The 22820-nt window shown below is 35.2% G+C and overlaps 2 protein-coding genes and 2 long non-coding RNA genes across 8 annotated transcripts; 2 read left to right on the forward strand and 2 right to left on the reverse strand.

Annotated features, from left to right (window-relative positions):
- Window positions 1–776: 776 nt before the first annotated feature.
- LOC125479085 lies at window positions 777–3183 on the reverse strand. The gene is made up of 3 exons (XM_048588116.1): window positions 1763–3183; window positions 917–1528; window positions 777–825 (listed from the first exon to the last, which is right to left on the reverse strand). The coding sequence occupies exons 1-3, from the start codon at window positions 3181–3183 to the stop codon at window positions 777–779; spliced, it is 2082 nt and encodes a 693-aa protein (XP_048444073.1).
- A 4779-nt stretch (window positions 3184–7962) lies between these two features.
- Window positions 7963–12185, forward strand: LOC125479080. Of its 5 annotated transcripts, none has more exons than XR_007259787.1 (5): window positions 7964–8348; window positions 8536–9024; window positions 9314–9784; window positions 9887–9955; window positions 10952–12185. It is a non-coding gene; the product is annotated as an uncharacterized LOC125479080 (long non-coding RNA). The 5 variants fall into 5 exon arrangements; XR_007259789.1 differs by having other exon boundaries at window positions 9891–9955; XR_007259786.1 differs by having other exon boundaries at window positions 7963–8348; window positions 8536–9033; window positions 9314–9955.
- A 5900-nt stretch (window positions 12186–18085) lies between these two features.
- Window positions 18086–21050, forward strand: LOC125479086 (probable LRR receptor-like serine/threonine-protein kinase At3g47570). Its single transcript, XM_048588117.1, has 2 exons — window positions 18086–20510; window positions 20653–21050. Exons 1-2 carry the CDS (start codon window positions 18086–18088, stop codon window positions 21027–21029), a joined length of 2802 nt encoding a protein of 933 aa, XP_048444074.1. The 3' UTR covers window positions 21030–21050.
- A 643-nt stretch (window positions 21051–21693) lies between these two features.
- LOC125479089 lies at window positions 21694–22599 on the reverse strand. The gene is made up of 2 exons (XR_007259802.1): window positions 22207–22599; window positions 21694–22050 (listed from the first exon to the last, which is right to left on the reverse strand). It is a non-coding gene; the product is annotated as an uncharacterized LOC125479089 (long non-coding RNA).
- Between the last annotated feature and the right edge of the window lie 221 nt (window positions 22600–22820).

A 22820-nucleotide genomic window follows, 5' to 3' on the forward strand; every position in this document is an offset into this window, starting at 1 on the left:
CCATAACAATTTACTTGCCCAATTGCTCCAGGAACATTTGCAGGTACAAAGACACCACAGTTTTGATTCTTATGCTTATCATCCACAGATTTTATACGAAATCTAAATCCATGAACAATGTAACTTTTGTATCTACTCACAAACCTACTAGGATAATTAGCTAGCCAATGCAAGTCTTGAGATATCAATGTGTCATTAGCATCATATCTTGAATTCATCTGTAATAAGTATAAAGATAAAAATTGACAGAATAATTATAAACATGTTATAATTAAAATGCAAAACAATAAATAAATAATATGATTATTATATCAACTCACATGTTGCTTGAACCAATTATGGAAATTCTTTCTTGCTTAGCTCTTTAATTTGTCGCATAGTTAACCTTTCTCGACGATATTTAGTTTTCAAGAATTCTTCATGTTGCCTACACAATTATGTCCAATTTAGATAATTATTTTTTCAAAGTTAAGAAAACCAATAAAACATTAAGACGTATGATTAAACGTTCTTACCTTCTAAATGGGCTAACTTCATCACAATTATTTAGAATGTATCTATGGCACTGATCAAGAACATTTAGATCGAGCTCCACATTTTCTCCTGAACCCATATAACATCCTTTCGATTCAAAAATTGATAACCCACCAGATACTCCACGTCCAATACCATCTTCATTTCGGCCTCTACGGGTACGACGAGACTCAACGTCTCTAAGATACATGGAACAAAATGACAAGCACTCATCCATCAAATATGCTTCAGCAATAGAACCTTCAAAGACGACCCTTATTACGAACATAGCGCTTCAGTGTTTGCAAATACCTACAATTATAAAACGAAATACAAATTATTATAATTATTAATTAAAGTTATGACTACAATTGTAAAAAAATTATAAAAATTTATTCATTACCGTTCAATTGGATACATCCATCTATATTGAACAAGCCCTGCAAGAGCTGCTTCATCTGCCAAGTGAACTGGGAGGTGCACCATTATATCAAAAAATGCAAGAGGGAATATTTTTTCAAGTTGACATAATGTCAAGGCAATTCTTGAATTCAATTGCTTAAATCCTTCCTCAGACTCCTTCTTACTACATAACTGTCTGAAAATTGCACTTAACTCTAATAAAACCATAGTAACAGCTTTAGGCAAAACCGGGCGTATTGCAAGCGGGAGTAACTGCTGCATTAAAACATGGCAATCATGACTTTTCAACCCATGTATTTTTCGTTCATTCACGTGCACACATCGCGACAAATTTGATGAATATCCATCTGGGACCCGAATAGTAGACAATACTTTACAAAACGCAGTTTTTTCTTCTCTTTTCAATGTGAACAATGCTGGAGGTCGAAATGTTCTATTTCCTTCTCTACGTGGGTGTTGACTATGTCTTATGTTCAAGAATTCAAGATCTGCACGTGCAGCCAATCCATCTTTAGACTTTTCTATATCTAGCAATGTTCCCACCACACTGTCACATATATTCTTCTCGATATGCATAACATCAAGATTGTGTCTAATCAACAGATGCCTCCAATAAGGTAGTTCATAAAAAATCGATTTCTTCTTCTACTGATTGTTACTACTTGTACTGCTCGAAGCTCTTCTTCTGCGTTGCCCAACTGAAGCATCTTTGTTTGGTTTTCCAAAAGTAAATCTCAATGTAGAAAGTTCTTCGAGACATTGTAAACCAGTCCACTGCCTTGGTGCACTACGATGCTCTCGACGACCATTAAATGTGATGGTTTACCTTCGAAACCTATGATTATCTTCAAGAAAACGTCGATGCCCCATATAACAAATCTTGCGACTCGCTGGCAAGTAAATAGATTCTTTATCATGCATGCAATGTGGACAAGCTTTATAGCCATGTGTACTCCATCCTGACAACATTCCATAAGCCGGAAAATCACTTATAGTCCATAACACGGCAGCCTTCATCGTAAAACTTTGGTTCGAATACGCATCATAAGTGGGAATGCCCACCTCCCACAACTCATTCAGCTCGTCAATCAATGGACGCATGTATACATCAATCTCTTTACCAGGACTGCGCGGTCTTGGTATTAACAAAGACAATAACAAATTTGGTTGCTTCATGCACATCCAAGGTGGCAAATTATAAACAGAAAGCACCACAGGCCATGTGCTATGATCATTCCTCATTTTCCCAAAAGGATTAAATCCATCACTGGCCAACCCTAATCGAACATTTCGAATTTCTGATGCAAAATCCGGATATAAATTATCCAAATGCTTCCATGCGGGAGAATCTGAAGGATGTCTCATAAACTCATCCTTAGGACATTCAGTTGCATGCCATCTCATATGTTCAGCCATATGCTTCGACATAAAAAATCGTTGCAATCGTGGTTTTAAAGGAAAATACCACATAACCTTAGCTGTGACCTTTTTCCTCGAGCTATCCTCGGCATTGGTAATTTTATATCTTGATTTACCACAAACTGAGCACACGGTCAAATCTGAAGTATCTTTCCAATAGATCATGCAATCATTGGGACATGCATCAATTTTCACATACGACAGACCCAAGTCATTTATAAGTTTTTTTGCCTTATAACAGGATTTAGGCAAACAATCCCCTTCAGGCAACATTCTTTTAATTAACTCCAGTAAAGTGGTGAAGATCTTGTCAGACATTCCCGCTAAACACTTGATCTGATACAATCTTACAACTGCTTCCAATTTCTTAAACTCCTTACAACCTGGCCACAAATCTTGACCTGCCTCTTCAAGCAACTTAAAAAAAGTCTGCACCTCTTCTGGACGCCCTTCCCCAATAGGGGGTTCAGTAGATGGCCCAACACCTTCTTCTGTTAATGGTTGGACAAATACATCATTAAGAAAATCATGCATGCCAATCACCTCATCTCCTGTTTCTTCTTCTCCAATTGCCACATTTTGCTCTCCAATGTTTTGCTCGCCATGATGTCGCCAACAAGCGTTTTTATAATCTTTATCCATATCATACAATATGAGATGTTCAACAATGGTGTTCCTAACAAAAGTATATCGATTACAACATCTTTTGCAAGGACATCTAAACTTATCAGGACCAACACCATTTGCAACTGCTTGGTCTAAAAACAAATTAATTCCAGTTGTATACGCTTCAAAATTTCGGGGTATTGTCAACCAACTCTTGTCCATATTTTACCACTTTACGAAGGTAAAATATTACGTTGACACTAAGATGCCTACAATCTTTCAATCCCTATCATGTAGGCATAACTATCAAAATTTTCAATTTCTATCTTTCACCCCTCAAAACTCTATCACGATTGCAATCTTTTAATTTTCAACACCTATGATAGTAAAAACAAATTAAAATAACAACAAAAAGTTATCAAAATTATGCTCATCTAATCCAGTCATAATAAATAACAACCAAAAGTTATCAAACTTATCAAAATAACAACAATTCAATAACAATTACAGTGCAAAAAAATTAATTAATATATTCTTATATTCCTAAATATTATAAGTTTAGGTTATATTCTTATATGAAAGGTTATATTCTTATATGAAAGGATATTCTTATATTATAGGTTTAGGTTATATTCTTATAAAGGTTATATTCTTATATTCTTATATTCCTAAATATTAGAAGTTTAGGTTAGTATTCTTATTAGAGTGCAAAAAAAAAAAAAAATTAACATAATATATTCTTATATTACTCAATATTATAAGTTATGGTTATATTTAATATTGTTAATTTAACATAAATGCTTATAAATATTATTCATTCCATTTTCTCATAATAATTCAAATTATGTTCATCTAATCCATTCTAGTAAATAACAACAAAAAAATCAAAATAAACAAATTATAATAACAACTAGAGTGCAAAAAAAAAAATTAACATAATATATTCTTATATTACTCAATTATAAGTTTATGTTATATTTAATATTGTTAATTTAACATAAATGCTTATAAATATTATTCATTCCATTTTCTCATAACAATTCAAATTATGTTCATCTAATCCATTCTAGTAAATAACAACAAAAAATTATCAAAATAACAACAAATTAAAATAACAATTAGAGTGCAAAAAAAAATTAACATAATAATTCTTATATTACTCAATATTATAAGTTTATGTTATTTAATATTGTTAATTTAACATAAATGCTTATAAATATTATTCATTCCATTTTCTCATAACAATTCAAATTATGTTCATCTAATCCATTCTAGTAAATAACAACAAAAAATTATCAAAATAAACAAATTATACTAACAACTAGAGTGCAAAAAAAAAAAATTAACATAATATATTCTTATATTACTCAATATTATAAGTTTATGTTATATTTAATATTGTTAATTTAACATAAATGCTTATAAATATTATTCATTCCATTTTCTCATAACAATTCAAATTATGTTCATCTAATCCATTCTAGTAAATAACAACAAAAAATTATCAAAATAACAACAAATTAAAATAACAATTAGAGTGCAAAAAAAAAATTAACATAATATATTCTTATATTACTCAATATTATAAGTTTATGTTATATTTAATATTGTTAACTTAACATAAATGCTTATAATATTATTCATTCCATTTTCTCATAACAATTCAAATTATGTTCATCTAATCCATTCTAGTAAATAACAACAAAAAATTATCAAAATAACAACAATTAAAATAACAATTAGAGTGCAAAAAAATAAAAAATTAACATAATATATTCTTATATTACTCATTATAAGTTTATGTTATATTTAATATTGTTAATTTAAACATAAATGCTTATAAATATTATTCATTCATTTTCTCATAACAATTCAAATTATGTTCATCTAATCCCCTTTAGTAAATAACAACAAAAATTATCAAATAACAACAAAATTAAAATAACAATTAGAGTGACAAAATTACTTTAATTCGACTAAATTTTTATTAATTTAACAAAAATAGTAGAATTTTATCGAAGTGCTTAAATTATAATTTTAAAATAAATAAACTTGTGTATTATACAATTTAAAAATTAAAGAAGTTAGTGATACAAACCTGATTTGTTGAAGAATTTGACGTCAACAATTCTTTATGTACTCAACCAGCTCCAATAATTTCCTACAAAAATAAATTGTAACTAAAAATTAAACATAAGAGGAGAAAATAAAAATATTATAAGTAAGAAAAACTTACTGTTGTGAAGAGGAACAAATGAAGTTTGAAAACCAAAGGAGAAAGCTGAAAGAGAGAGAACACGGGAGACTTTGTAAATTGGAAGAACGAATAAGAAAAGTGCAAGAGAAGAAAAAGAAAACACGGGGGAGAGGATATAAAGACCATCAATGTGTCGCTTACAACTGACACTGGGTTTTAAAATATATGTCGCTCAAAACCGACGCAGGATTTAAAATATTAAAAACAAGAATTAGTGTCGCCTAGAAGCGACACCCATAGTTTATGTCGCTTAAAAGCGACACTATTTTATTTAAAGCGACGCCAGTACTTAAAAATATTAAAATATATGTCGGTTATAAGCGACACTAAATTTTTACGTCGGTTTAAAAGCGACATAGAAATTTTATGACACTTATAAGCGACAGTAAATACGACGTCATGTTTAGTGAGTGTCGCAAATCTCTTTTTCATCACTATATAATATTAAACCGACGCAACAACTGCCACTATTAGGTCCTTTTGGAGTAGTGCAATCACCGGAATCTGGGAATCTTGGCCGGGAAACTTTCCTGGCTCCACCTAGCTTCGAAACTCAATTAAAACTAGCAATCTAATATACTAATTTGAAGCTCGAAATGAGAGGAAGAGAAATATACCAACATGGGGTCCTGACGTGGCCGGAATTAGCCGAAAAACGGCTCGAAGCTGCCGGATCTTTGGCCCAAAAACTGGGGAAAAATCTTCCCAGTGTGTGTTCTACTTCAAATCATCCCCCAAACTCATTTTGAAGGTTAAAACAACATAAGTGCTTCAAAATAAGAATGATATGAGGGTCTCGAGGCTCACCATGGTCGGAGAAATGAGTGAACAGTGATAAAAGTCACTATGCGGTTCCATTTTTCTACTTGGGCATTTTGAGCAAACTGGGTACAAAAGTGGTGGTCTTCTGTGAGGTTGATGGTGATGATATGGTGGAGATTTTGTCGTGAGGTTCGCCAAAGAACGGCGAGGTAGTGGTGCTGCTGCTCGGCTCCATTGTTTTTACAAAGATAAGAGAGGGATAGTTTGAGGGAAAGAGAGATGAGAGAGAGAGAGAGATGAGAGACAGGAGGGTAAGAGGGAAATAGGTGAGGTGGCAGCCAGAAAGTGGAGAAGTGAGGTGAGGGAGATTTAAAAAAAATTGAGAGATAGTCCCGAGAGATAGGGAGACACGAGAAAGAGGTGGACGAATGGGGTGTGGGCCCCACTAGCTCACAAAACAAAGCCACAAAAGAAAAACAAAAAAATATATCTCGTAATGTGAATTTACCAAAACGCCCTTCATGCTCCGAAATTTGTAAATCTTTCTCGTAATTCCGAATTCAGTTCTGCTTACACCTACGCGTTCGTATTGTCGAGTACTTCAAGGGTATGCTAAAAGAATATTTCGTATGTCTCACTATGCACTGGTAAACGAAAGTCAACTATCTCACCTCTAGGGCACTTTTGTCAAATCACTCTTTTTAAATTTATAAAATCATAAAATTAAGGACGGGTTGTCACAATCTACCCACCTTAAAAAAAATTTATCCCCGAAATTTGAAATAAGTTGCTATACAAAAATACTCAAAGATCAATAGAAAATACATAAAGAAGAAATCAAGTTAGAGTGGTTGCATAAAAGAGAATGTCATTCTGTCGCGATGGATGTGCAATGATTCCTCTTTTATGCCTCCAAACTCATACTTTCCTTCTCCTTCAGCACAATATTATAATATACTAATTTCATAAAAACATAAGGCCAAATACATACATACATACATACATATATAGATATATATATATATATATATATATATAATAACATAACGTCAAAATATATATATACAATAACGTAGATTTAAAATAGTTGTACTGAAATCAAAATTAAACATAGAAAGATTTCATCTACGCACTCGTAGCGTCATGTACTTCGAAGATATGCGTGCAGCATCCTTGGGTCACGCCCAAAATATAATTAAATAAATAAATAAAAATATCTCCTGTGATGTGAATTTACCAAAACGCCCTTCACACTTTGAAATTTGTAAAATATTCGTCGTAATTCCGAATTCAGTTCCCCTTGCGCCTACGCGTTCATACCGTCAATTACTTCAAGGATAAACAAAATGAATCTTTTGTATCTCTCACTATGCGCTAGTCAACAAAAGTCAATAATTTGACCTTTAGGGTATTTTCGTCAAATCACTCTTTTAAAGTTTTTAAAATTGTAAAATTAGTGACGGGTTATCACACGATGCCCTAAGCCTTAGCATGAATATATAGTCTTTATTTAATTGCTTATGATATTATGTATGCATGCTTTGAATTATTAATTACCATGTTTAAATTGTCTTTATGTCTTAATGATTCGCGGCCATTAGGATGTTTAAATAACTGGATGCAATTTCTATTGGATGTCATCTTGAAATTGAGGAATGCTTTCTTGTCGTTAATAATTGTAATTTCACTTAGGATGAACACCACATCTTAAGTGTTGCATGATTTTTCAAAGGGTTTTCATAAAACTTAATGAGTCTTTCATGTTCATATTTGATTCGAACGTTCAGACGGGTTGCATGTTAGATATACGTTCTATGTTAGAGGTTCCAAATTGGACATATATTAGGAAAACCTGACCTTTGAAATATGCATGGGTAATTCGTAAGCAATTGGAAGAACTATGTAGGATTGTTAAGGCCACAGCGGAACACCTCTTTTTTCATTCAGGAAAGCAAACTTCACATCTAGCTAGAACAAACTCCATCCCTTTTGTGCGGCCAAGTCAGGACAAATGAAATTAATCTTCTGATGATTTTTCTAGGGTTCCAAGAATTGAAAAAAGTATGGGTTCTTGGAGGATTGGAGTGAGTGAATCTTCCCCTCCGCCTCTTCGCCTCATCTGGCAAAGCATCGTCCCATTTAGCTCTGTTGCTCAAAATTAGCAGAAAAATATTCGAAACCTAAAACCCTCAAATCAGCAAAGCGAATTCCCACACTTAAACTTCGAAACCAACAAATCGATTTCAAGTGTTAAGCAGCTAGGTTCTAGGTCTTCTAATTCCGGCGAGCTGTTTTCGTACGAACGCCAGCAAACCGTACCGTGTCGTCGTCTTGCCTTCGTCTTCCAGTTTCGAAATTCCAATTTAAGGTACGAGGGGTTTCAAATTTATTTATACAATATTTTTAGCAGACCAAGTGAGCTATCCATCGTTGAAGCAGAGTGGGTAGGATCTGTTGCTCCCTTCTCAAATTGTAATCACCGCCAATTTTCCCACTTTTACAAATTTATTTATACGAGAATTTTTTTAATTTTTGTCTCCTTTTTCTCTGTTTAGCGGTCGATGAAAGCAGAGTGGGTAAGATCAGTTGCTCTGCAGCCTCACCCTCCAAACGCTACCCCATCACTTTGCTTCTCGGCGATGGCATTGGCCTCAACCTCGCCCCCTCCATCGATGGTTTCTTTTAATTCTGCTTCCGTTTTCTTCCTTTTCTCAATTTTATTTCAGGTGCCTGAGAAACGGTGGGAAAATTAAAAGGAAAAGTCTTTTAATTTTCCCATATTTTCTTTGGGTTAATGTTTAACAATTTGAGCTGCTCTGTGTGTTGTATAATCGAGAAATTTTGTTGGGAAATTAGTAATTATGTAACAATTGGATATTTGTATAACTGAATATGTTTACATAAACTAGAGATTGATTTTAAGTATGAAGAAGTACCTATTGGTGGAGCTGGCTTAGATTTGACCCTTTTGCCATTACCTGATGAGACCCTTTTGTCAGCTAAGCAATCGACGCAATTATTCTTCTCGAAGCAGTTGGGCGTAGGTCATGATTGTACTTCTCAATCCGTTTTATTTCTTAATGATTATCCTTTTCAAGTGATATAATTTAGTTAATTGGATTATGGTTTTTGTTTCAAATTTTGGCTTCAATCTCTTTTCTTTGATTCTAATGAATGAAGCGAATTGTTCTCAAAATTTCAAGTTTTTCATGAATATATGTTGCATTTCTTTAAAGCATGATTTGATTTTTTATTGTAATTTCAACATTTTGGATCTCTGTATGCCTTTTTATTATATTATTGCTCATTGGATCGGATTGATTTGGTGTGCAGAATTTGAAATTTGTTGAGGGGGCCTAATGTTACCATTGATGAAGTCTGTGCTTTTGGAAGGTAAGTAGTGATATTTAATTATTGTTTATTGCATTTTGTCAAATTTTATGGGAAATTTTCTGAATTAGGTGTGTGCTTGATCCGAAAAAGTCTCAGAACATTGCAATTCTTGCTTATTGCATTGTGTCCAATTTGGAAGGTAAGTTGTGATTCTGTAAGGATGTATTGAAGGACCATTTGTTTAGTTCGTTAGTGGAATTTCGTTATTTATGTATTTCCGATATACTTGGTACATTGATAATTAAGGTTGAAATGTCATAAGGTTCCCTTGGTTTATGATTGACAAATAAGAAGGAATTGAAGAAGTGGGTTTAGCCTTTTAGGTTAGTGGGGAGAACGGTTACAGAATTGTACTTGTTGTTATTGCAGGGAAATGAAACATAATTGCCGCTTCTGCAAAATTATTGAGTGGTAGCAATTTGCAGATTCCCTATTCAATTGAAGTAATTTGTTTCGAATTTTATTTGTCTTCCTGTAATTTTCTGAAAAAAGGGATTGTTTTGTTGCAAAAAGCAAGGCTATGCTCCCATTTCTTCAAGACTTGAAGTTTTCTATATTCCCTGGCTTTATCTTCGAATTCAGGTATGTTGTTATTTGATTGCATTGTATTTCTTGATTTGAATGAAATGGATGCATCTAGTCCCGCAATTAAACATGAATTCCATGGAGTCCCGTAAATTTAATCATAATTGGTAATTTTGATTAATTTTTTAAAATTTTGACTGATCAAAACAGTTTCAATATACTTATTGTAAGTGCTATGAATAGTTGGTTTGATGTAGTTTATCGCTACTCCAATGACTACAAAACACTCAAGTAACATGTACAAATTTCTTCTGATTTCACAATTTCCATGAATAATTCATGCCTTTTGTTATGTTTACTTGATTTCTAGTATCATCATGTTACTCGTCAAATTGTTAATTATGTGTTTTTCCACATCTAATTTCTAAAAATGATTTCCATCCGTTAAGAAATAAAAAATAAAAATAAATAAATGATTTCCGTTTTGCACAAAATAAAATATAAGTTTCCCGAATGAGATTGTAAATTTGGCTAGCTTGGAGGTTTTGGGGATGCTGAGAACCAATTATCAGGTCACATTCCCCCGGGTGTAGGAAAGGTTCACAAGTTATATCTATTAAATGTGAGTAGGAACTCTCTCTTTGGCAATCTTACATCCTCTTTCGGAAATTTAAGCTTAGAAGGCAACAACTTCCAGGCAATATCCTGCCAAGTTTAATAGTGTGTCAGAATTTGAGGCTTTATATCTTGGTGAGAACAGTTTTAGTGGTATCATATCGCAAGAAATCATTAGTCTGTTGAACTTGTATATATTTAGTTTACCTCAAGATCATTTTCTCGGCTCCCTACCAGAGGACGTAGGAATTTTAATAAATCTTGAGTATATAGATATCTTTGAAAACATGTTATTCAGTGAAATTCCAGCAAGTGTAGTTAGTTGTATAAAATTAGAGTACCTAGACATGCATGGAAATTTCTTCCATGGGACGATTCCATCAACTTTGAGTTCACTAAGAGTTCTTACAGAATTCTATCTTTCTGACAACTTGTCAGGAGCAATTCCAGAATTCTTAGAACGTTTGAATTTTTTGGAATCTCTGAATCTATCTTATAACAATTTTGAGGGCATGTTGCCGATCAAGGGAGTGTTCAAGAATGCAATGGCGACATCAGTTGAAGGAAATAGCAAGCTTTCTGGGGGCATATCTGAGTTTCATTTGCCAAAGTGCAACTCTCCAGCATCCAAAAAAAGGAAGGATTGAGCTTAACCATGAAATTGGTTCTCTCTCTCATTTGTGGGATTTTTGGAGTTATTTTTGCACTAACCTTTTTGTACCTTTATTGCTCACGGAGGGATAAAAAGATCGCACTTAAAGTAATTTAGACAAACTTCCCCAGATGTGTCATACCAAAGTCTTCTAAGAGCAACAAATGGATTCTCCTCAACCAACTTGGTCGGTATGGGCAGTTTTGGGTCCGTTTATAAGGGAATACTTGAGCAAAGTTAAACTACAATTGCGATCAAGGTACTCAACCATGTTCATTTAGCAGGGCTTACAAAAGTTTTATTTATGAGTGCGAGGCTTTCCGAAATATTGGACACTGTAATCTTGTCAAGATAGTGCATGTTCTGGTTTTGATTATCGCGGTCACGACTTCAAGGCCTTAATTTACGAGTTCATGGCTAACGGGAGCTTGGGGGAATGGCTATATCCAATTCATACAATTGGTGAGACAAATGAGAGGCCAAGGAGCTTAACAATTTCTCAGAGTTTGAATATTGTTTTTGATGTTGCTATGGCATTGGATTATCTCCATCGTCATTGTGAGACGCCAATAGTTCATTGCAACCTCAAACCTAGCAATATTCTTCTCAATGAGTATATGATTGCACATGTAGGTGACTTTGGGTTGGTGAGGTTCCTACCAAAAGTTGCTGAAACACTACGAAAAATATGGGATTTGGTGTACACAAATGAAGAGTTTGTGTCTTTGAGAACACTAATATGGTGGAACAGTGTCCATTCAATAAAGGATACAATGTATTGTACTCAGTGTAAAAAGAAATGGACACAAACACATTATTGGGCACGAAGCCATGCCAAGTAGTGCATATATATATATATATATATATATATATATATAATTATTGGTCTGACAATTGTATGACAAAATATAGGCACAAAAACTTTTAGTGTCTATAAATAGACAGTAGCGCACAATTTGTTTGTGTCTGTGGAACATGCGAACATCTTTTTGCTGAATTGTGATGTTTCCATTTCTACTACTTGATCCTTCTTACAGCTGAGACATTGGATTTTGTTGTGTGCTCCATCTTGATTTTATGAAATTTTCTGATTTATTTCAAATTTTGACATTTTCATTTTCAAAATATAACCTATTGGGCACAATAACAAAAATTGGGCTAATATGCACTTTAAAAAAAAAAAAATCATTATAGACTTTAAGTGCTATTTCTTCGTATATTTAAACTCATCATTAGTGTTGGAAAATAACAGATGTTGGATACACAAACTAGTGCTTGACTGATGCCAAGTCCCGTAGGACTTCTGAGTAAGCAATTTGGTAGGCTTGTAATAATTGGCAATGGAAAGCTCTCTATGGGTCCGAATCTCTCCCATCAAATCCAGTGATCGGGTCCTTGAAATTTGATCAAACAGTTAAAAACAGGAGCCTCTTTAAAAGTTATAATAACTTTAGCCGTTGGATCAAATTTTAAGAGTCCGGTTCACTGAGTTTGGTGGACAGAGATCCGGAGAGGATCTCTTTCCCCATCTATGCATCCATTTTCCAACACTGAGAGACCATCAATAATTGACTGGACTAAATTATGCAGAAGAAATTTTCCAACACTAGCTAAAGTACTTGTAGGCCAGTGCTATGTACATTCCAAAAAGCAAGTTGAAAGCTGAAAACAGATGCATTTTAGCCAAACTAGTTCATCTGAAAATGATGATTTCATTTAATTTCTTGGGTTTTACGTCATGATTTGATATAGCTTCTCATAGGTCAAGTATTACTGGCCTACTTTGCAAATTAATTAGTTGTGCAAGTCTTGATTACACGTTCAAAGCATGAATTCAAATCAACAATCTAATTTCACCACTACTTTAAATGGGGAATCGAACACGATTTATAACAGTGCCTCTTTGCCACCATCTATTGGCAATAAAATTTGACAATCCTTAGAAGAGAGATTTTTCCATGTACATTTGACAGTCCTTAGAAGAGAGATTTTTCCATGTACCTATAACACAAGTTAGTACATTACATGTCATAATGAAGCAGGAAGAAGGTTTTTTTTTTGAAGTATTCCTATATTTATATTATGACACGTGATGCACTGATCCATATTTTGTGTACACTAAAATATACATACGGATTAGGTTGGCGTGACCAAATATAGAGGGCTATGTTTGTGTGAAAGAGTATGCACTATTGCTCCAACTCTTGGAAACCTTTGCTGACCGTCATGTCAACTGACACATACTCCAAGTCTTTTGCCAACGTTCACTTTCAATAGTTCTGTTAGTGTTGGGCAATTCAACCATGCGTCAATGATTACGATAGTCTTAGGTGTGGATCCACCATCCAGCATGTTGTTCTGCGTGAGTCAACTTCCCTATTTATTATAGCTTTGTAATTTGGGGATTTCGTGTACCTAGATATGCTTATACTGGTACTTGACAGAAGAATACAACACAAAAATACAAACCCAAAAACTCTCATCAAGTTTTACACTTTTTAGTCGTCTGATTTTGATCCTCATTGGCCTCTTCGTAAGCAATGGTGTAATTGTTTGGACCACATTCACAAAAATGAAAACTAACGAAAAGTCTAAAAATATTTTAGTTTTAATGAAAAATGACAAATAAAGGTATAGTGAATAGTACCAAGGAAAGGTAAGAACATGGTTTTTCGTTAAAAGTGAACAGTACCGGGAGTGTTTCATTTTTGAAAAATGACTTACTACGCATCTCACATATATCACGAAGGAAATTTTGTTGCGGACAATTTTGCTAACATGGGCTTGTCTTCTCCAACTTTAACTTCGGAAAATGATAAAGTGTAACTTCTTTTTTGTTATCAATAAAATTTCTCTCGTACCGTCAAAAAAGAAAAAAAGTTTTACACTTTTATCTTGGTATCAGATTGGTCATTGTAACTCTTTCCATGCAGAATTATCAGCAATTATTATTGATGTAGAGTTTGCATATCAGCAGGGATGGCATTGTCTTTGGCTGGAAAGTGACTGTTCTAGTGTTATTTTTGCTTTCCAATCGACTGCTTTTGACCCTCCTTGGCCTCTTCGTACGCAATGGTCTATTTTTTTAGATCGCATTCGAAAGATGACTTTCTACACCTCTCACATATATTTCGAAGGGAATGTTGTTGCATACAACTTTGCTAATATAGGTTCGTCTTCTCCAACTTTGGTATGGCATGATTCCCCTTTGCTGGTGGCTCGTACTGCTTTGTTTTCAGACTATGCTGGCTTTACTGGCTTCCGCTTCTCAAATGAATGTGCATCTCGACATATAGGTTTGTCTCACTTTCTTATTTTATTTTCTTAACCTGTGATCTAACTTAATTTGTTTTACAGGTTTAGACTTTTAGGTTTGGCTATGGAGGGGTTAGGTTTCAGGCCCCCCCCCTCTTTTTTCCTTGTATCATTATTGTTTTCGTTTCTAGAAGGGTAAAATATTATGTCCCCCTTCCTTTTCATGTGTTTTCAATCTTTCTTTGTTTTTTTTCTTCTTGTATTATGAAGGGTTAGGTTTACATCTATCTTGACTAGGTGGAAATTTTTTTATTATCAATAAAATTTCACTCATACAATCAAGGTTTTCTATATAAAAAAAAATTAAAAAAAAAAAGGGTCACGGCTTGTCTCTTTTCCCGGGAAAAAAAAAAAAAAAAAAAAAAAAAACCTAAACCCAAAATTCTATTCATGTCATGTAGCTTCCTTGGATGTCATTGCCCTACACAGAACCAAAATTTACCTGGTGCCTCTTCGTGTTTTTTAAGTAGCACAATAATCCTAATTCTTGTCGTGCGGCTTGTTCTTGGCAATCGACATTGAAAATCTTAAACCTAAGCCTACTGCAACCATGGGAGAGAAGACAATATTGTCTTTTTTTGATCAAGTATCTCTCTCTGTTGATCGAGATAATTCAGGAAATTCGGGAAATGTCTAAATTGCTTCTAGAGATCGTGACCACATGCCGCATGATGAGTCTTTCTTTCATCCATGATTCATCCTCCAACAGAGAGTGTTGTCACTGCCAATGGAAATATTATCCCGGATCAGAGATTGGTCCAATTGCACTCACCTCATTTCATCCTCCAACAGAGGGTGTTGTCACTGCCAATGGAAATATTATCTCGGATCAGAGGCTGGTCCAATTGCACTCACCTCATCTTTATCCTTACACAATACCTTGCTTCTCCCGGAATTATCAAATCATCTTCTATCAGTCAGTCAAATTATCGATCAATTGGGTTATATCGTACTAATGTTTCTACTTTTTTGCTTACTTCCGGATATCCAAACTAGGGTTGTAATTAGGCATGGTACTAAGAGAAAGGGGTTGTATTATGTCGACGATGTGGCTCCTAGGCTCCTAGCAGAGTAAATCAAGTACGTAGTGGGAATGGTGACAAGATTAAGAAGATTTAGTTAAGGCATCAGCGACTTGGGCATGCCTTGTTTGGCTATTTACGGAAGTTGGTTATGTTATTATTTACTAGTATTTCAGACTCTGATAGCAGTCTACGTGTCATTCTTTCCCTATACGAGTTACTGGAAGAAACAAAAAGAATTAAATTTCAGGTGGTTTAGTTGGATCTTTTTCAACCACCATGGGGTGACCCAGTGGTTGGGGATGAATTTTAGACCCTATTCCGCACGACATGTCTTGGGTTCGATTCCTAGCGCTGGTGAATCGCACGATGGTGGCTAGGGGGAGGCTGAAATGCCTATGTGAGTCTTCCCTACCCCCGGAAGAATGGACTGTTGTGGCAAAGTCACCGGCTGGTCCCCTTTTATTAAAAAAAACAGTTGGATCTTTTTCTAATGACTCATAGTGGTTAGACGCGGCTAGAGAACAGGAAGTGGCTTTGATAACTTCATTAGTACCAATCCTAAGACCAAATGCTATCTCAAAAAAGTACGTAGAAAGTTTTGAATGCTAACCTCGGGACCCTTAGCTTCATCTTACCCCTTTAGACAATACGGCTTTCGTGCGTAATACGGCTTGCTATAATCTTGCGACTCTCTTTAGTTTTTTTTTTTTTAATATAAATATTAAAGTCCTTTCAAATAAATTTGGAACCTTGTACAATTACACCTTTTGGTCCCCCAAAGCCGCCTCTGCCGCATTGGTTGTTTGATCTCAGCCTTGCCCATACCTAAATTCCCATTACCTATTCTTTTGTGTATATCCTCAATCCATTCACAAGACGCAAGCCCGCACCCAATCTGGAACTAGAGGAGTGAGGACGAACATTATTTGTTGGCATAAACAAATGACACAATAATGCATCAAAATTAGGAATTGTCATTGTACAATACCAAAGCTAACTATTGTTTTATTGGCATACTATCGATATGAACAGGAACGAGCAATTTTTTATGTATTCGAACACGACCATACTTGAAAGTTGAAAGTTGAAAGTTGATAATCTGGAACTAGAGTAGCGGAGCTTTTATTTATTTATTTTGGTGTGGTAATGTTTCCATTACTTGTTCTTTGGATAATGTTAGGGAAATTAAGTTTATAAGTAAAATTTTGTAAACTAAATAATATGAAAGTTGATAATTGAATTATGAATTAAGCTTTGATAAACATGATGATTCTTATTAGTGATGTATCATTTAGTTTATAAATTTTATCTATAAATTTAGTCTTCTTATCATTACCGTATTCTTTTGTGTATATCCTCAATCCAATCACGAGAAGCAAACATGCACCAATCCGGAAGGAGAGGGTCAGAAGACCTACACTATTTGTTGGCATAAATAAATGACACGACACTACACCAAAATTAGCAATTGTAATTGTACAAAACCAAAGATAAATGCTTTTTTTTTTTTCATACTATCGATGAACAAGAATGAGCATTTTTTATGCATTCGAACACGATTATGTGATGTTATTATTTCACTCAAATATAAAACGTAAATTTGTTATTTTATTAATATACCCAAAATGTGACATACGTCAACATTGTTGCCGACCTTTATTATAACACATATAATAATATGCTACATAACTTGTATTTTTGGTATCCATAAAAAAATTTCAACAAGAACACATTCATCAAGCAAGTCACTGTGTCATACTGTTTATAATCAAAGAGAAAATTTCACACAAAACCAATCTCTCTCTTTTTTTTTCATTTGTTTTAAGTTAAAGTATAATATGTCACTTATTATTACGGTCTAATAATATTCCTCTTCATTGGAAGTGAGAGGTCTTAGGTTCAATTTTCATCAAAGACAAATTTGAACCACATTATTGATAGCACATCGTGATGCTTAACCCACTCTTCATCCTTTAATGTAGATAATATTGTTCGTTAAAAAAAATAAAGAAGAATGAATACAATAATTTTCAAAAAAGCGAATATTCCTAATATTAGTTCACAAAATTAGATGTAAATTGAATTTATTCTTAAAATTAAGTTAAAAAGAAAAGAGAGAGACTTTTTTGGTCAGGTCAATGCTATCCCTCATCGACTACGATATCGGTGGCTGTAGATCCACTGCATGCGTACAGAGCACTCTGGTTATGATTATAAATTGGATTCTGCTAAAGCTGGTATACAAACCATCAGTCCTGCTATACTCTTTTATAAATTGAGTTTTAACTTCCTTACAAAATAAATAGCATCATCATGGGGATGGGGTTTTACAACTCCATTTCTGCATTGTTTTTGTCATCCTTTTTTATGCATGCTTTCATTCCCCACTCTTGCCTTCCTTGTTTCGCCCTTACGGGAAATGAGACAGATAGACTCGCTTTGCTTGAAATCAAGGCTAGCATAACTCATGACCCTTTTAAAGTCCTGACTTCATGGAATGAAACCATCCACTTTTGCTCTTGGCACGGCGTTACATGTGGTCGTCGTCATAAGAGGGTCACAAGCTTGAGCCTAACGTCCATGAAACTTGCAGGATCTATACCGCCACATGTTGGGAACTTGAGTTTTTTGAGAGTCATTGATCTCGAAGCAAACAGCTTAGGCCGTGTAATTCCTCCAGAATTCAGCCGCCTGCACAGATTGCAACACCTATGGTTAAACAACAATTCACTGAGTGGAGAAATTCCCACTAACTTGTCGCGTTGCTCTCAGCTCCTCGGGCTCGATGTTGGCTTCAATGTACTGATGGGAAAGATTCCAAAGGAGCTTGGCCTCTTGTCAAAGCTAAGAGTTTTTTCCATCCACCTTAACCACTTTACAGGAGGAGTCCCTACTTCTTTTAGCAATTTATCATCTCTTGAAGTGTTCTCCGCAACTTCTAATAATTTGAGTGGCACTGTCCCGGATATTTTTGGCCGAATGACCAATCTTAGCTTTCTTGCTTTCGGTGTAAATAGCTTTTCGGGTATGCTTCCTCCCTCAATCTTTAATCTCTCTTCTCTCAGAGACGTTGGTATGGGAGAGAATGAAATCCAAGGGAGTCTACCCTCAAACTTAGGTATGGTCTTTCCGAGTCTCCAAGCATTTTTTTTTTCAAATAACCAATTCAGTGGATCTATTCCTGTTTCATTATCAAGTGCCTCAAATCTATTTATATTGGAGATCGGAGCTAACCACCTGCATGGAAAAGTCCCTCCGTTGACGAATTTGCATAAGCTTGAGTTTTTAAGCCTTGCTGAAAACCATCTCGGAAGTGGGGGAATTGATGACTTGACCTTTCTCTGCGATTTGACCAACGCCACCCATTTAGAAATTCTCGAAATGTTTACCAACAATTTTTGGGGCACGTTACCTCAGTGCATAGGAAACCTGTCTTCTTCTCTTCAAATCTTCAGTATAGCTCAAAATAAAATATTAGGAAGTATCCCGAATGAGATTGTAAATCTGGCTAACTTAGAGCTTTTGGGGATGGACGAGAACCAAATTTCAGGTCACATTCCCCCTGGTCTGGGAAAGCTGCACAAGTTATATCAATTAACTTTTGATGGGAACTCTCTCTCTGGCAATCTTCCATCCTCTTTCAGAAATTTAAGTCAATTAAATGTGTTAAGCTTAGCAGGCAACAAACTTCAAGGCAATATCCCGCCGAGTTTAGCAGAGTGTCAGAATTTGAGGATCTTACATCTTGGTGCCAACAATTTCAGCGGTATCATATCGCAAGAAATCTTTGGTCTGCTGAACTTGTATAATTTGAGTTTAGGACAAAATCAGTTTATAGGCTCCCTGCCAGAGAACATAGGAATTTTAATAAATCTAGAGTATTTAGATATCTCTGATAACATGTTATTCGGTGAAATTCCGGCTAGTCTTGTTAGTTGTATAAAATTAGAGTACCTAGACATGCATGGAAATTTCTTCAATGGGACAATTCCATCAACTTTGAGTTCACTAAGAGGTCTTTCAGAATTGTATCTTTCTCACAACAACTTGTCAGGCACCATTCCAGAATTCTTAGAAGGCTTTGTATTTTTGGAATCTCTGAATCTATCTTATAACAATTTTGAGGGCATGTTGCCGATCAAAGGAGTGTTCAAGAATGCAACGGCGACATCAGTTGAAGGAACTAGCAAGCTTTGTGGGGGCATACCTGAGTTTCATTTGCCAAAGTGCAAACTCCAGCATGCAAAAAAGAAAGGATTGAGCTTAACCATGAAATTGGTTCTCTCCCTCGTTTGTGGGATTCTTGGAGTCATTTTTGCACTAACCTTTTTGTACCTTTATTGCTCACGGAGGGACAAAAAGGGTCAAGCTGCAACTGATTCGGACAAATTTCCCCAGGTGTCTTTCCAAAGTCTTCTAAAGGCAACAAATGGATTCTCCTCAACCAACTTGGTCGGTATGGGCAGTTTTGGGTCCGTTTATAAAGGAATACTTGAGCAAGGTGAAACTACAGTTGCCGTCAAGGTACTCAACCTTGTTCATCGCGGAGCTTACAAAAGTTTTATTGCTGAGTGCGAGGCTTTCAAAAATATTAGACACCGTAATCTTGTCAAGGTACTCTCAGCATGTTCTGGTTTGGATTATCGCGGTCACGACTTGAAGGCCTTAATTTATGAGTTCATGGTTAACGGGAGCTTGGAGGAATGGCTGTATCCAATTCATACAATTGGTGAGACAAATGAGAGGCCAAGGAGCTTAACAATTTCTCAGAGGTTGAATATTGTTATTGATGTTGCTATGGCATTGGATTATCTCCATCATCATTGTGAGACGCTAATAGTTCATTGCGACCTCAAACCCAGCAATATTCTTCTCAATGAGGACATGGTTGCACATGTAGGTGACTTCGGGTTGGTGAGGTTCCTACCAAAAGCTGCTGAAAATTCTTCGGGAAATCAATCAAGCTCTTTAGGGATCAAGGGAACTATTGGTTATGCTCCTCCAGGTAAATACACTTGGTGGTTTATTTTTCCCTAGCTAGTATTTTAAAATTGTGCAGTATTTATTTTAAAATTTTCAAACATGAAATGAACTTTTAACACTTCACTAGAAAATTAGAATCTAATGTTCTGAATTGTGGAATGCAGAATATGGCATGGGACATGAAGTGTGGACACAAGGTGATGTGTACAGCTTTGGCATCCTCCTGTTGGAAATATTTACAGGAAAAAAACCGACCGATGACATGTTTCAGGGAACTTCAAACCTTTATAGCTTTGTGAAGGCAGCTCTGCCTGAGCAAGTGGAAGAGGTTTTGGATCCCGTTCTTGTTCAAGAGAGTAATCATCCTAATGAGGGGAGGGCAAGCAATCGCGTCCTAATCATAGAAAGTTTAATCTCTGTTTTAGAAATTGGTGTTGCTTGCTCAGCGGAGTTGCCTAGAGAAAGATTGAACATCTGTGATGCTGTGGCACATATGTGTCGGATCAGAAACAAACTTCGAGCAAATGGTATATGCGAATAGAAGCTTATTGTTAATATGTGGTATAGCAAGTAATAGTATTGATGTTATGTGAAAGCGTTCTCGTATTTGTTAGATAAAAAATGCAGTGCAAATGGCTAGTTGATCAATGTTTGCCAAACAAACTTATTTGCATCGAATTATGCTTGAACAATGACATTCTAGCTTTGCCAAACATTACACGACGAACACTCTGAAAGAATTAAAAATAAAATTTAAAAAAAGAAAGTTGTCGAAAGTATTCATCAAATTTCAAACCTATGTTGGATTTCCTACTCTCTGTTGAGAGGCTTATCCCTGGTTGAAAATGGGAAGTGTTCCATGGTAGTTTATTGCTTTTTTTGTTTTATTTTTTTAGAAAACCTAGACGGTACGAGGAGAATTTTATTAATAACAAAAAGTAAGTTACACCTAGTTAGGGGGGACATAAACCTAATTCCTCGTAATACAAGAAAAAAGAATAAAAAATACATGAAAAAGAAGGGGTATATAAACCTTACTCTTCTATAAACGAAACAATAAAGATACGAAAATATGCATTCATCAGTCATCCATTCATCAACATTGAGCATTCATCATCGACACGAATGCAGAAAAGAATTTGAGGCTGAGTTCAATCATCCATTCATCAACATTTATCTGAGCATTCATCATCCATTCATCAACATTTATCTTTCGCTCACTTACTCTCATATTTCATTAAAATATTGTTTTACACATAGTTTGGGGGTGGTCCAGGCAACACAGAGGTGGGCATTCATCAAAGCCATGTCACAGAAAATTACATGAGCATTGACGAAATTTTAGGTCTATAAATGCATGACAGAAACACTTCACAAATCCGTATGACTTTCAGAGATATTAAACCATGCTTAATTTTAACGCAGTAGAGGGATTTGATTTACCTTTCATTTTGTAGATCCGAGTTCTTGCAGCCATCTTTGCTGTGTGTACAGCACCTTCAATTGTGAGCCATTGCTCCTTGCAGTTTCTATTCCCCTTGGCCTTACTCGGATCCCCAAGTCTACATACAGAAAACAAACATACATGCATGAGTCAGAATTTCGTTTTCATTTGAGCTTCGGTTGTGAAAACGAAGGGGAGAAATGGTTGGATGCATTTTTATTTCAGATATCGCCAAGTGGAGACCATAATCGCAGAGAGAATGAGAGATCTTTACCTCGGTTTTCGCAGAGGAATGCACGATGGTGACAATCTGGGCTAGAATCAAAGATCGCCATGGCTGGGTTCCGTTTGTGACAGAGATGGAGATGGATTCATGTTTTGACGTTCTGGGTTGATGATAGAAGCTAGGGTTTCAGTTCCATGAGAAATGAAGGGAAAGAGGAAATGAAAGACATAGCTTTCACGGCTCTGGGCTCGCGGGTACGGCGCTAGTTAGGAGAGATGTGGAAACGGGCCTCTAGTTCATGTTTCCTGTCACGGGTTCAACTCTCCAGAGCACTGAAATTTTGCTTCTTTTTCCAATATTTTCCAGCGCCTCTGTTTCTTTCTTGTCAGCAGGTCACCACTTCGAATCCCAGGTGTGTCGCTTTCATTGTCTTTTCTTTTATTTCTGTTCCTGTTTCCTTTGTTATTTTATATTTTCTTTTATTGTTTCTTTCTTTTATTTTCTTTTGTCTTTGTTAGCTATTTTTCAGTTTTTAAGGTTTTAATATTTTTGTTTTCCTTCTTTATTTTTTCCGCACAAGGATAATGTGTGATTTAAGTTTGGGGGTGGGAAGGTAAAATTTTTAGATTTTTAATTTTTAAGTATGCTAAAATTTTTCATTC

Source organism: the organism of the source record quoted next, unplaced genomic scaffold (genome assembly GCF_019419815.1).
Source record: "Pyrus x bretschneideri cultivar Hongxiangsu unplaced genomic scaffold, Pyrus_bretschneideri_v1 Contig273, whole genome shotgun sequence".
Taxonomy (NCBI): domain Eukaryota; kingdom Viridiplantae; phylum Streptophyta; class Magnoliopsida; order Rosales; family Rosaceae; genus Pyrus; species Pyrus x bretschneideri.